The sequence below is a fragment of the Temnothorax curvispinosus genome, unplaced genomic scaffold (genome assembly GCF_003070985.1).
Source record: "Temnothorax curvispinosus isolate PA1 unplaced genomic scaffold, ASM307098v1 QBEX01010986.1, whole genome shotgun sequence".
Lineage (NCBI taxonomy): Eukaryota > Metazoa > Arthropoda > Insecta > Hymenoptera > Formicidae > Temnothorax > Temnothorax curvispinosus.
Window position 1 is genome coordinate 1 of NW_020220766.1, and position 12354 is coordinate 12354.

At 46.1% G+C, this 12354-nt stretch overlaps 2 protein-coding genes across 7 annotated transcripts in view; one reads left to right on the plus strand and one right to left on the minus strand.

The window, feature by feature from the left end:
* Positions 1-6: 6 nt before the first annotated feature.
* Positions 7-12354, minus strand: part of LOC112461011 (protein tramtrack, beta isoform-like) — a 40870-nt gene continuing 28522 nt past the window's right edge. For all 6 annotated transcript variants that reach the window (XM_025026025.1, XM_025026023.1, XM_025026022.1 and 3 more), the window contains exons 2-5: positions 9098-9539; positions 8105-8840; positions 7955-8014; positions 7-3021 (exon numbers count right to left, since the gene is read on the minus strand). In XM_025026025.1, the coding sequence (XP_024881793.1) occupies positions 2438-3021; positions 7955-8014; positions 8105-8840; positions 9098-9316 (1599 nt within the window). In that variant the 5' untranslated portion in view covers positions 9317-9539 and the 3' untranslated portion in view covers positions 7-2437. The remainder of the gene's footprint in view (positions 3022-7954; positions 8015-8104; positions 8841-9097; positions 9540-12354) is intronic.
* LOC112461013 lies at positions 9777-10728 on the plus strand. Its single transcript, XM_025026028.1, has 2 exons — positions 9777-9962; positions 10331-10728. Exons 1-2 carry the CDS (start codon positions 9796-9798, stop codon positions 10521-10523), a joined length of 360 nt encoding a protein of 119 aa, XP_024881796.1. The 5' UTR covers positions 9777-9795; the 3' UTR covers positions 10524-10728.

Genomic DNA, 12354 nt, shown 5'->3' on the forward strand with positions numbered 1-12354 from the left:
TTATCACCCGGCTCACCGCGTTCTCCACTTAGCGTTCCGGATGTTCACGTCGACATCCGGAAATGGACTCAGCCGAACAGGACAGGACGGTCCGGCATGGCGGCGGCGTTAAGTTACTACTAAGGTGCCTTCAGTCTATCCAATGTCAGTACTATCTTGTATTTGGTGTCGTTAAAACCGTCCCTCTGCAGTCTTTCGCGAGATTGCGCGCTTCCCCCGTACCGTCCCTCCGCCCCTTTCATCGCCGCTCCCCCAGAAAATGCCTCCGCGGCATTCCCTTCCGCGACCCAAACGGCTCAACAACAACATGGCGAACGGTCATCGATACATATATATTGCATTTACTCAGTCTACGTAGTTTCCTTATTATTTATATCGCTCGTGCGCGCGCACGTTTCACCCTGGTTCGCATCCACTATTAAAGATAAGAATCTGCAAGTCTCCTACAAGTTGAATTCTCTCAATAATTCAATAATTACGTAACAAATTACTATATGTAATTGGTGTGTTCTCAACATCCTCAACTTTGACTTGCAAGAGCTTCTTTTATTGCTATACATAACGTAATCGCCTCAAGTTACTTCTTTGAGAAGATAACTTCGACGTGCTTTATCTTATATCAAGTATCGAAAGTTTCTTTTTTTTAACCAGGCGTGAAGAGACCTGCGTTTGAAGAACGCGAACGAAGGATACATAAAACACGCGCGCGCACCATATTTTCATAGAAATGTATCGCCGAGCTACGTCAGCTGGCGTGTTTGATTCTTTCTGCAACGTAATATAAGTCAGGCAATAGTAAATATACTTTTTCTCTCTATCTGCGTTGATTTGGATTTACACGATGCCTCTCCTCCTACTCGCCCCTCACCTCACTTTGCTACGCGACAACCGGTTTCCTTTTTACAACTGATCACCCGTTGTACGATGCTGAACCGCGTTGAGACGACGCATCGGTTAGGTTTATATAAACTCTTTGCTTATGATGCGGTATAAAGCCTCTTCCTACTTCCGTCTCCCGTTTTTACATCCGCCTCGCCCTTTCTCTTCGGGGGCGAACACGATAAAGCTCGTTCATTTTGTAATTTTAATGCCCGTTGCTTGTTACGCGCGCGAATCGTTCCTGAAGATTTCCGGCGCTTGAAGCTCGATCCTTCACAAGAAGACGGACGTTGCGTAACGCAAAATGCTGAAGCGTGCGCATTGTGGGTCCACGAAGGCACGGAGATTGATAACGATAACTAGGACTAACGCTAGGACCAAGATCGGGACCAGGACCTGAAATAGGGATAAAATTCAGAGCAACATCGCTTGTACGCAGCTGCCCGAGATCTTTTTGCTAAAAAGATACCGTCAAAGAGATCCGTCAATCGACGGTTCGTTAATACATTTAAATATCGCATCGAAATTATTTTAATAATTGCTTGTCGTAATGGTTACTGGACTTGGTCAGACCCGCGCATCGCGGATTACGCAACGTCGATGCAACTCGGTAGATCAGCTTCGTTTAATCATTTGACCGACATCGCGTGTCTCTAAAGCGCTCCTAAAAAAAAAAAGAATTCTGCGGCTTGGAAGTAGAAAAGTACTGCACGTGTTTGATATCTGAATATACGACTCTTCTTCCAAGGCATAGATTTGGTATCAAGATATTGAGCTAGTCTCATGCAACATGCATGTCGTGTAATGTTAGAACGGCGAAACACATCCTTCGCGAGATATGTTTACCCCATGAATTAGAGATGATTGATTCGTCCAAATGATTAATTCGCATACCGGAAAGACCTGCCATGAAAAACGCTCGCGCGAAAGCTAAGAATCGTGTGCTTCGGCGATATTCATAGCTTTGAGTCTTGCACACCCACCTGTTCTCCGCGTAAACACCCACTCTGGCCATTTTCGGTATAGCCACAAGATCAGCCACTTGCCTACCTATTTGTTTACTCGCTTACTCGTGTCTATCTATCGTCCTTCTCTCCTTCCGCTCGTAGAAGCGCACCGACTTCGTTCGAGGCGTTACTGACCTCCCTCGCGCTTCTCTTGAGCTTCTCTATCTCCCTCCTCCTCCCTCATTTTCACGTTCTTCGATTTTGTCTTCTTGGCAAACGCATCAGGCCCACGAGCCTGCCTATGACGTTCATCCGTCATAGACGCGATCATTTCTTCCTACCTATAATTCCTTGGTACAATAATCTACGATCACACCATCAATTCTAAAACCTTCGTCCTTTCTATCTGTTAATCACCGGTATCAAAGCTTTTCGGTAACATAGAAAATCTTGGTGTCAAACTCTCGAAAATCTATCTCGTAATAGCTATCATGGAAATGACGTGATATCGTGATCTACAGCATTTCCGACATCGTGAGATCACGCGCGAGGTCGGAGAAACGCGGTCTGAGGGAGGAGGCAGGATGCGAGGGCGCCCAGCCGGCGATGGTCTACCGCGGCTGACCCATACTGCTGCTACTATTGCTGCCACTATTGCTGAGACTCATGTACGGCAGCTTCTGACTATGTATAATCTTGACGTGGGCGACCATGTTGTCTTTCCTGGTGAATTCCTTGCAGCAGACCGGGCAAGGGTAGTACTTGACGTTAGGCTTGTGCGAGGTGACGTAGTGCCGGCAGAAGTTGCTGATGTGTGTGTAGGTGCGATTGCACACGGTGCACCGATAAACGTCGCCCTCCTTCACGCAGAAGTCCCGCACCGAGCCCTCCGTGCGCTCGTTCTCGGCCCTGAACGAGCCCTCGAAGTCGCTCTGACTGATCTCCGCCTCGCCGGCCATCACGCTAAATATGGCACTGCTTATGCTGTCCTTCGACATCGCCTTCGTATCCATCTCGGTGTCCGAGTGCTGTTGCTGTTGCTGATCGTCGCCCATCGCGGCGGCGGTCGACGCGGTCTTACCCTGCAGCGTCGACGTGCTGAACTCCTTGCGAAAGCATCGCTCGAAGTTGATGCGGATATGAGTCGGCGGATCGCCGCCGCTATCGCCACCGCCGCTCGACGTCTCCTCCAATTCTGAAACGAAGAGACCTCGATCCTTTAAATCGCCCTCCACGCCCGCGCCACGGTATAATGTATGTCGTGCAAGCATTCGGATGCGCGGTAGGAGTACGTTTATCAGAAGGCCAATCTTTAAGCTCTTGCTCGTAATACGAGTTTTTTCCAGAATGGTATCACAGACGGATAGTATTCCAGACTTTTGGAATTATCGGTTTCCCAATGTTATTTTTTCGTGTACTAGAGATCCTCAATGACCGAGGAATCCTCGTCAGCACAGGTCGGTCTCTTGACTCTTTACGTATAGTTGGGGAAATCTTTACCCCAAGTCATCTTTACATCTTACGATAACGGTAAGGAATACCGTTGGCACACGATCCGTTTCCGTCGCACAAAATTCCACCGCGAACGTTCTGATAAACGGAGTTCTACCGCGCATCTCGTGACTATCTCTGTGTACGATGTACTGTATTGGCACAACGTATTTCTATATTTTTGTGGGGGGAAGCAAGAGGAAGGGTAGAGCCAGCAAAAAAGAGTCACCGTGTTCGAATCGGCCGTCTCAGTCAACTTCTGTCCCGCGTTAAAAGGATAACTCCACGACACGCCCTCTCCATGTCGTCCCCCGTCCCCCCTCCCCCGCTCGTCGTCTCTATCCCCCTCACAGACAGACTCTTATGCACTTTCACGCATCCTCTCACGCCGGTTGCAAAACCGAACAGTTTCCCGGCAACGTCAAGTCTTTCCCCTCTTTCTCCCGAACTCCTAGCTTTTCACGCGTTTTCTTTCTCTCTTTATCTCATACACACACACACACGTCCCTCGTATCTTCACGCATCCGCCATGCACACGCCACCCTCCCCCTCAGCCCATTCACCCGATGAACATTTCACACGCGCTTGCACACCCGCGAGCACACGTACAAGCCCATAGAGGATATCCGCGTATGTACGGGATGGCTCCGCGCGATCGTAGATTCCGAAGGGGAAGCTGAGCATTATCGCGTCGATTGTTCGAACGTCGAGGATCGCTCCTCGACGATCAAAGTCGACCGATCAAAGCGATGACTTCGCGACTCGTATAGTTTGTAGCTCGACAACAATGTAAATGCAATATGTGTTATATTGCATTTACACCGTTGAGTGAGAAATTATAATTGATACTTGGGTGTTTACTGGGACGTTCGAACAAAATACAAGTCCACTCCGGCTTGTATAAATCCTGAGACGGGAGTAGTAGAAATGGTGCCCCCGACTTGGAATCTACGATCGGCAGGAAGGGCCGTGGCCCTCGAACGGATACACAACCCGTATACACGGCGTATCAGGCGATCCACGCATATGCGAAATTGATTAAAATAAATCAAATAGATTTTTTTTACCCAGCGACACATGTGCACACTTCAACCAACCCCCCCCCGCCCCCAACCCCTTCGGTCCAAAGTACGTCCAGTCAGTCTGCCTGTATCCATCTCTACGGGAAAACGATCCATCGAGATCGATGACGCTCGAGAGAAAAAAAAGCAACTCTTTTCTCCTCCTTGCGTGTTTTTATTCAGACTCGTAACAATTCGGTTCGAATTTATAACACGTAGATTTACTTCTAAACATCGTTATCCGTTTTTTTTCGACTTCCGGCGTCACATCCTTCTAACATCCGGCATTTCTCTTACACTCCGGCACTCCGTTCGGAACGGTTCCGTCTTTTCGTTCTATCTATTTTATGCATCTATGACTTCGACTTCGATTCCTTTCTTCCGTTCTACAATCGTTTTATTATTTTATTTTATTTTTTTCTAGCGGCTGGCCTCCCTAGCTCCCTCGCTTCCCCCGCGCAAAGCTTAAAAATCTCTCAGAATGATGGTGACTCAGATAAATCTCAACTCACCTGCGCCAAAAGTGAACAAAGCGATCACGGTCACTATTGAAACGAGATCATCTCCGACGACGACATCTTCGAAGCACTCTCTTTCTCTCTCTCTGTCTCTCTCGCGCGCGCGCGCACGTAAATACATCTCTTTTATAAAATAGGAAAAAAAAGAAACGTACGTCACACTATTTCTCTCTCTTCTGATTTCTCTCTTTCTCTGGTTTGTCAACTCCTCTTTTTATTTTTACATATTAATCTATCTATCCTGCTTCTACTCTTGCGATAAGAATCTCTCATCTTTGCTATTCATCTTTTCTCATTGTCGTCGTTATCGTCTAAAGCAACGAGAAGAACGCAAGAGAAGACGGAAACGATAAACCTGCCGACAATGTGGCGTCGTCCGTTGTTTAACTCACATTCTCATCATCATCGTCGTAATCATCATCGACGCGTTTACGTCTCTCCTCTCTCTTCTTCTTCTTTGCCGTTTGTCTTTTCGCGATTAAAGAAAAAAAAAGAATGAAATTCTCTATTCTATCTTCCTCGCAACGAACGAGCGTAAAAGAAGTTAACCAGCGTTCAAGATGTGAAAAATCAGACAACAATTAAAAAAAAAGTAAGCACCGCTAAAAGCTGGCTCCACCCCCTCCTGTTACCATTGGCCAATGGCAGCGAAGCGTTTTTTTTCCATTCGTGCGGAGAAGAGCCGAGGGGGCAGGGGGGGTATGGGGATGTTAGCGGAAAAGTTAAAGGGTTAGGGCGAGAGGTTCGAGACATCGAACAGAGAGGCGACAGGTGCGGTGCGGCAGAGAGAAGACACAGATTTGATCATGAAGAGGTAAAGACGAGGAGGTGGCTGATTCTGTGCTACCGAGACCGGGGCGGAAGGGAGGACAGGAAATGAGGCGCTGCGCATTGGCCGAGCGTGAGAATTACGTATGGGTTATATATATCTATATATATGTATGTAATTAGATGTATCTATATATATTATGTATGTCCTCGACGAGAACAACGACTCGGCGGCGCGAGTGCAATGGGTTTCATTAGAGATTAATTAATTTCGCAGACGTTCGCACAGAGGGGAGTTCCCTTTCCAGGTTTTTTTTTCATGGGGTGTCATGGTAACAACATTCCGGGGTCCAAACGCGAGTTCTCGATTAACGAGACGACGGCTTCCCGTTTATCTCTCTTTTTCTCTCTCTCTTTCACACGCTGTCTCTCTCACTCTCTCTTTCTCTCTCTTCTTCATTCTCTCTCTTTTTCCATATATGTGCATGTTTTCGTCTGTTTTTTACTACACATCTTTTTGTCTCGACTTTCGTCTTTCCTCGCGATTTGAATACCGCGCGCGCGCGGTACCGATATAATGACATCCCACGTGCGGCTACCTTCAGACACACCGCTCGAGTTTGAATTTGAAAATGGAAATTATTTTTACTGTTGTTTTTTATCTCGTCGGGAAATTGCTTTACACTGCCTTTTTTTTCTTCCGGACGTAGATTTTTCTCTCGCGTCGAAATTGTGATTTTTTTTCTATCTCTTTCTTTTTCTTTTCGTGTGCGTTTTGTTTCGAAAATCACAGAGGTAAACGCGAGAGATTCCGAAGCGCGGCCTCAACTCTGGTCAGCGCGCCACGATTAAACGGGATCGCGGATTTACGGAAATGACGTGTGATTCGCGAGGGTCGCGAGTCCTGGCTAGCTCCTAAAAGTAAAAAAAAAAATTTGCGGAAGGAGCGCGCCTGCAGGAGTTGCGACAACGATTGACCGAGCCGCTCGGCAAGGCAGCTCGTGAGAAGTCTGAAAAGTCAAATTCATTAGCAGCACATTAGGATAAAGCGTCGTCCACGACGGCGACGACGCGCGTCTTATCGGATCCGCGCGAGCGCCTGGTCGCGAAGTGTGACGCGAAGTCTCGAGACTCGGTTGATTGCAAAATATCGAGGGAGCCCCTCGGGATTATTGGGCTTCTCCGATTCTGAGATTCTCAGACGTCGTCGATCGACCTCGACGAATCGTGCGAGAGAGCCGTAAGAGTCGTTCTCACGTAGAGAGTCTACAGCGTCGTCCATAATGCCGCGCAAGGTTCGCTTGCTTGCTTGCTCCTCGGGGCGCGTCCACAAGAAACGAATAAGCATTCGGACGGCACAAAAGCGAGTTCCTTTCCCCGTCCTTTGGGTTCGCACGGAGAAGAATATTCGACGACGTACACAACTCGGCTTATTATCCGGAATTAATGCGTTGAATTTACATCTTAATTTTGCAGTTATTATTTAAAAACGAGCAGCCGTTATATAAACTTTTTTTTTCACTTTTAAGATCTGAATATTAAGATACAATAAGTCAAGATAATCTAACATTCTTCTCCGCGCCCGCGTTATGGGAATCACATTTCACACCATGCTAAGACATCTGGTGGGGTATCGTTCCGTAATTAGACGCAATTAGAGTTCATTATCTTTTGCATTTGTAAAACGCGTTTCACTAAAAAAAAATGTGATTATAGTTAACCCTCAGAAGCACGTTGCATTTAACGTTACATCTTGTGACTTACCTTGTATAATTTTCAAGAACGCATTTTCAAAATCAGCAATTAGAATTACAGAATAATAAGAAACAGTTTCTATGCAACATTGCGCTCGTTCGAGGGTCACATAAAGAATTAACTCCAACGGATCTATACATATGTATATAAATTCTATTTTTTTAAAGTTAATTTTTTAAGTAAAGAGAAATATTTCTAAACTTTAATGAATCCAAAGATCCATTGATGAAACAATTGCTTTACCATGTATAAAAGAACAGTCAAATCTGAAGGAGTTAATATTTCGCTAACAATAAGTACATATTTACGTCTGCATAATTGACTGCATAAATAGTGCATGAATAGTTGATATATAATGTATAATCGATCATCTAATTAATTATAATTTACAAACGCGCGCAGCTCTCCGTTTGGTAGATAAGATACGCTATAAAATCCGTGTAAACTGTATGAGATTCGCCGTTTGCGCTGTATCAGGGAGTATTAGCAATGCAAGGCTTCTCTGTATCGAAGTCAAGTAAGCTGAAGGTCTTACCTTGCTTGAAACCCTCACTCCCTTGTCTACTGTGCGGCCGCGCGAATGTCTCATCCGAAGCTAGAATCAACAACGACGAGATGATCAGCTCGAGTTCTCGAATTTAAATTCAATGTTACATCGAACATCATCGCGTTCCGTTTTTCATACCTTGCGCCGAAGTGCTAGGCGTCGGTTCCGGTTCTCGTTTGACCCGCGTGACTGGCGGTTCCGGTGTGTCGGTACCGTTCTCCGTAGGCTCATCTCTCCTCGCCGACGATGATCCCGAGGAGGCCGTGGCGGTGGGATTATTGGCGGCCGATGCAGAATTGGCGTTGTTGTTGGAGGAGGTGCTTCTCACGTTGCCGTTACCGCTGACCTCGCTCTGAAAGTCCAATCCCATCTTCATTTCCATCATCTCGGGTGAGCCCTGAACTAGATCAGCGCCAGAGCAGGACTGCAGGTCCTGACCGCCGACCTCGCCAATTGGCGTGTCCGACGAGCCGCTCAACTTCCTGGGTCTGCCACGTTTTCTCTTGGGCGCCGTCAGCGCCGAGCCAAGCAACGGATGGCTGGACATATGATGGAACCTTTTCTGCGCGACATGATGATGATGCTGACCGATTTGGTTGATCCGATGGAGACTGGGCGGTGGCGGTGCCACTGCATTCTGACTGCCACCTAGCAACGAGGACGTGATGCTTGGCAAATCGCATTTGTCCTCGTTCACCTCGGTCAGGCCCTTTATCCTCAAGGACTCGGCGACCCGCAAGAAAGCGGTCAGTCGATCCTGATCGACGCTCACCTCGCCGCGGTACATAAAGTCCAAGAGGCTGCGCATGTCCACATATGGAACATCCTTGAGAATGACTATCGGGTGCTTGTCGGGGTGTCCAACGAACAGGGCCTGTAAATACAAATTATCAGTTTCTTTAGTAAACTGCAAGTTGCACGTAGCGATTCTATACATTACAATTTATTTTTCAAAAAGTTGTGTCAATGTCAATAGGATCCAATTATGATCCATCATAAAACCTACGAAGTACTGTCTCTTTATTGCAAAATTATAAATGATTGGCGAGGCACGTCACGATGTTATGATTTAATCATCTAAAGTTGAGATGTTAATCTGAATAAATTTTAGATATAAAAAATCGGACTTACCTGAAAGTAGGGGCTACACGCCGACAGCACCATCTTATGCGCCCTGAGTAACTGGCCCTCAACGGCCAGCGTGACATCGACGAACGACTCGTCGTGCAACAGCTGGTCGAAGACGGAGAGCAAATTGCTCTGGTGGTTGTTCCAGCGCAGACAAAATCTCTGCGACGCCATCGCTTCGCTTCTCAGATCCGCCAGGTTGCCGTTGATGTCCGCTAACATGGGGGGACCTGGCTGTTCGTCGCCGCTTTGCCGCCGTTGCCACTGCCACTGCTGCCGCCGCCACTTCGTCCTCGTTCCTTTTTCTGTTTCTCCACACCGCCACCTCCTTCTACGACGACGAAGCCGCTCGCTCTTGCTCGTACTGCTGCTCCTTCTACTACTCGCCCTCGTGCTGCTCTGCTCCTCATCGGCCAAGAATTATCGTGCCCGTCTTACTCGTGATCTGTCGCAGAATAATAGTAACATGAAAGAAATGTCCTTGTTAAACCTAACGGTTTTATATCTTAATCGAATCTCGATAGCAACTTTAATAGATATATAATAATCGTTAAAAGATAATTCTTTGTTATCGGCGAACGTCACGAAATGATTGATATCTTCGAATTAAAGTACAAAAACTAAAATACTTTAGGCAAGTAAAGAGCATTGGAGCAGGTGCACCGAGTGTTCAAAGACGCGAAAGCGACTCTAAAGAAAGGATGGGAATACGATGGAGGATGAACGTGGGCTGTACGACCCTGGAGGGCGTAGGCAGAAAACGAATAGGCGAGTCACTCGGCTCGTGTGTGCCTTTTATGCAATTCTCTCCTCTCACCCCTTCCAATTGCGGTCATCACGTACGTGACATTTTATCTCTAGATGAGAGGTGAGAGACGATCTATTGAAATTAAATAAAGATTAAAATATTCTCCTCTGTTTCCATTCAAGTTTAATTTGCAATTTCTTCACTTCTATTATTTTTCACTAAAGCGATGATTAATTATTTTCATATACATTATTTGATAACGATGCATGTTACTTTTACAGTATTGTAACCCTTTTAAACACTTACGAGTATTCTTTTTTGAGTATTTTTCGTAAAGATTTAAAACAAATTATTTTTTATTTACTTGGTTTTGGTAGAATCTATTTTATAATGACATTACTCATACGAGATTTTAAGATCTTTCATGGTATTTGACGTACATTTTTATTTTGGCATTTGCATCACAACCACGTACACGTAATATATAGCAAGATGAAAATAACGGATCAAAAGAGAACGGAGGAAAGCCTCGGTCCTCTCCAGTCGGATCGTCGCCATGGAGAGAAGAGAGAGAAGAGGTCGTCGGGTCGGCCGAGGGAATCAATAGCATTTTCTACGCATTCGGATCGATACCCGGACCCGCTGGTGCTTTCGCGCGCAAATCACACTACATATATGTAGATGGCTGCAACGTGCGAAACGCGGAGATAAATCGACGGGACCTTCGTGATCCGGCGAAACGAGAAACGGCAATTATTCGGATACAACAAATTTTATTACTCTACGAAAAATCAGAAATAAATATTTGATTCAACTGTACAGCTAAGAATCGATGCAGAGTCGTTTTTTTTTTTTTGTGATAACGCAATTTTAGATTCCTATTTACCCGGCGGAGATCGCCTCGCGTCCCGATATCGTCCACCTGCATCGCACGTACGCACGCATGCACACAGCTGCATATGGCGTATGCGCGTATGGGATGCAGGATGGTTGCGCGACCTTGCGCGACCTTGTCGGTGACCAGAGCGCGAGTGTACGTACGGTTTTCACGGTGAATGGCAGCCGACACCATGGCGAGAGGCGAGGCGAGGTGCAGTGCGCGCCCGAGAGAGAGAAGGAGACGGAGAGATCGATCTTTAACGATCGGGATCGGCGATTCTACCAGGGAGGGGGGGGGAGGGGGGAACGCGATTTATATTACGGCATTCGAGGGGGTATCAATTAACTCGCGAAAGCAGGAAAACGCCCGAGGCGAGATCGGATTACGCGGCCGAACGCAGTAACGAGACGATCTCGCATCGCCGCTGCGAACGGTGATCATCTGTGCAGATCCGGCAGCGGGGGAAGAAACGCCGAAGAATTGTCGATATCGAATTAATGATAATTCCGAAACACCTGTAGACCTGTATTCCGTTTAATTAATGCACAGCATGCGGATCTCGCGACAAGAAATACGATCCTTCTCGTGATATTTAACAGATCGAAACGACAATCTCTCTGTCTTTTACTTTGGAATAGTTTTAACAGTATTTTAATAGTATTAATTTACATTTTTAACAGTATCTGTTAATATGTCAGTTTGTTACAAAGGACAAATAAATGTATCACATTATTGCATCCTCGTTAATTTCATTTTTGTAATTGTCGGAATTGATTTCTAAAATTTTTGCTGTCGAAATTATCCAGGACAGTTTTCTACGTTATGTATTTCTGTATCGTTCACTCGTGCGACAAATTGACTTTAGTGTTATCCGAAACCTGGCTTTGTCAGGGAAATATAGAGACAGAAATAAACCCCGTGAGCAACCGATCAATGGTGAGCCTCGCCGAAGTTAACATAACTAAATTCCACGCTCGAATTCTACGTGTCATAAGCTTGAATAAAGCCCCGTTGGAAACTATAATCTTCAATAAATCCCCCGCAATATTTAATCGCATTTCAAACATCGATATTACAAGCGGTATAGGTATATCGTGCTATTTCCTAGAAACTAAAGCATCGTTTTATGACAATTAAAATGTATGTTCAAGAATTATACTTTGCCCTTCGAATTTCTTTCGCGACAAACATGATTATCTCCTTTATTGACACGACCGGCGGCGGTCGGAGTATCGGTGTCTCGATTTTCGCGACAAGGTGGTACCTGACGAGGGAAGGACTCGCCGGCAGACGTAAATGAAGACCACGACAGTGTACACAACTGCGTTCCCCGAAACGCAGAGAGCGCACCGGATAAAAACCGGCACCGAATGTCGGATGCTCCTCTTCGCTCTCGTGTTTACTTAGCCGCTCCGATACTCGCGCGATATTCGGCCGGTTTCTCTCTCTTTTTCTTTTCCGTTCTGCTCTTTCCTCTCTCTCTTTTTTTTTGTTCTTTTACGACGCGCGCGCGGACGCGTTCCCGCGCAGATCCAAAGCATATGAATTCGATGATGCCGCAAGATTAATTCGATATTGCTTCATCCGAGCCGGCGAGCATTATAATTGCAGATATATCAAATGTGATCATCA

Bases quoted from the DNA above. Each gene is read 5' to 3' on its own strand.
- LOC112461013 (XM_025026028.1), top strand. From the start codon at position 9,796: ATGGGAATACGATGGAGGATGAACGTGGGCTGTACGACCCTGGAGGGC. The intron at 9,963-10,330 runs GTGAGAGACGAT...CGTAATATATAG, and splicing joins ATTTTATCTCTAGATGAGAG to CAAGATGAAAATAACGGATC.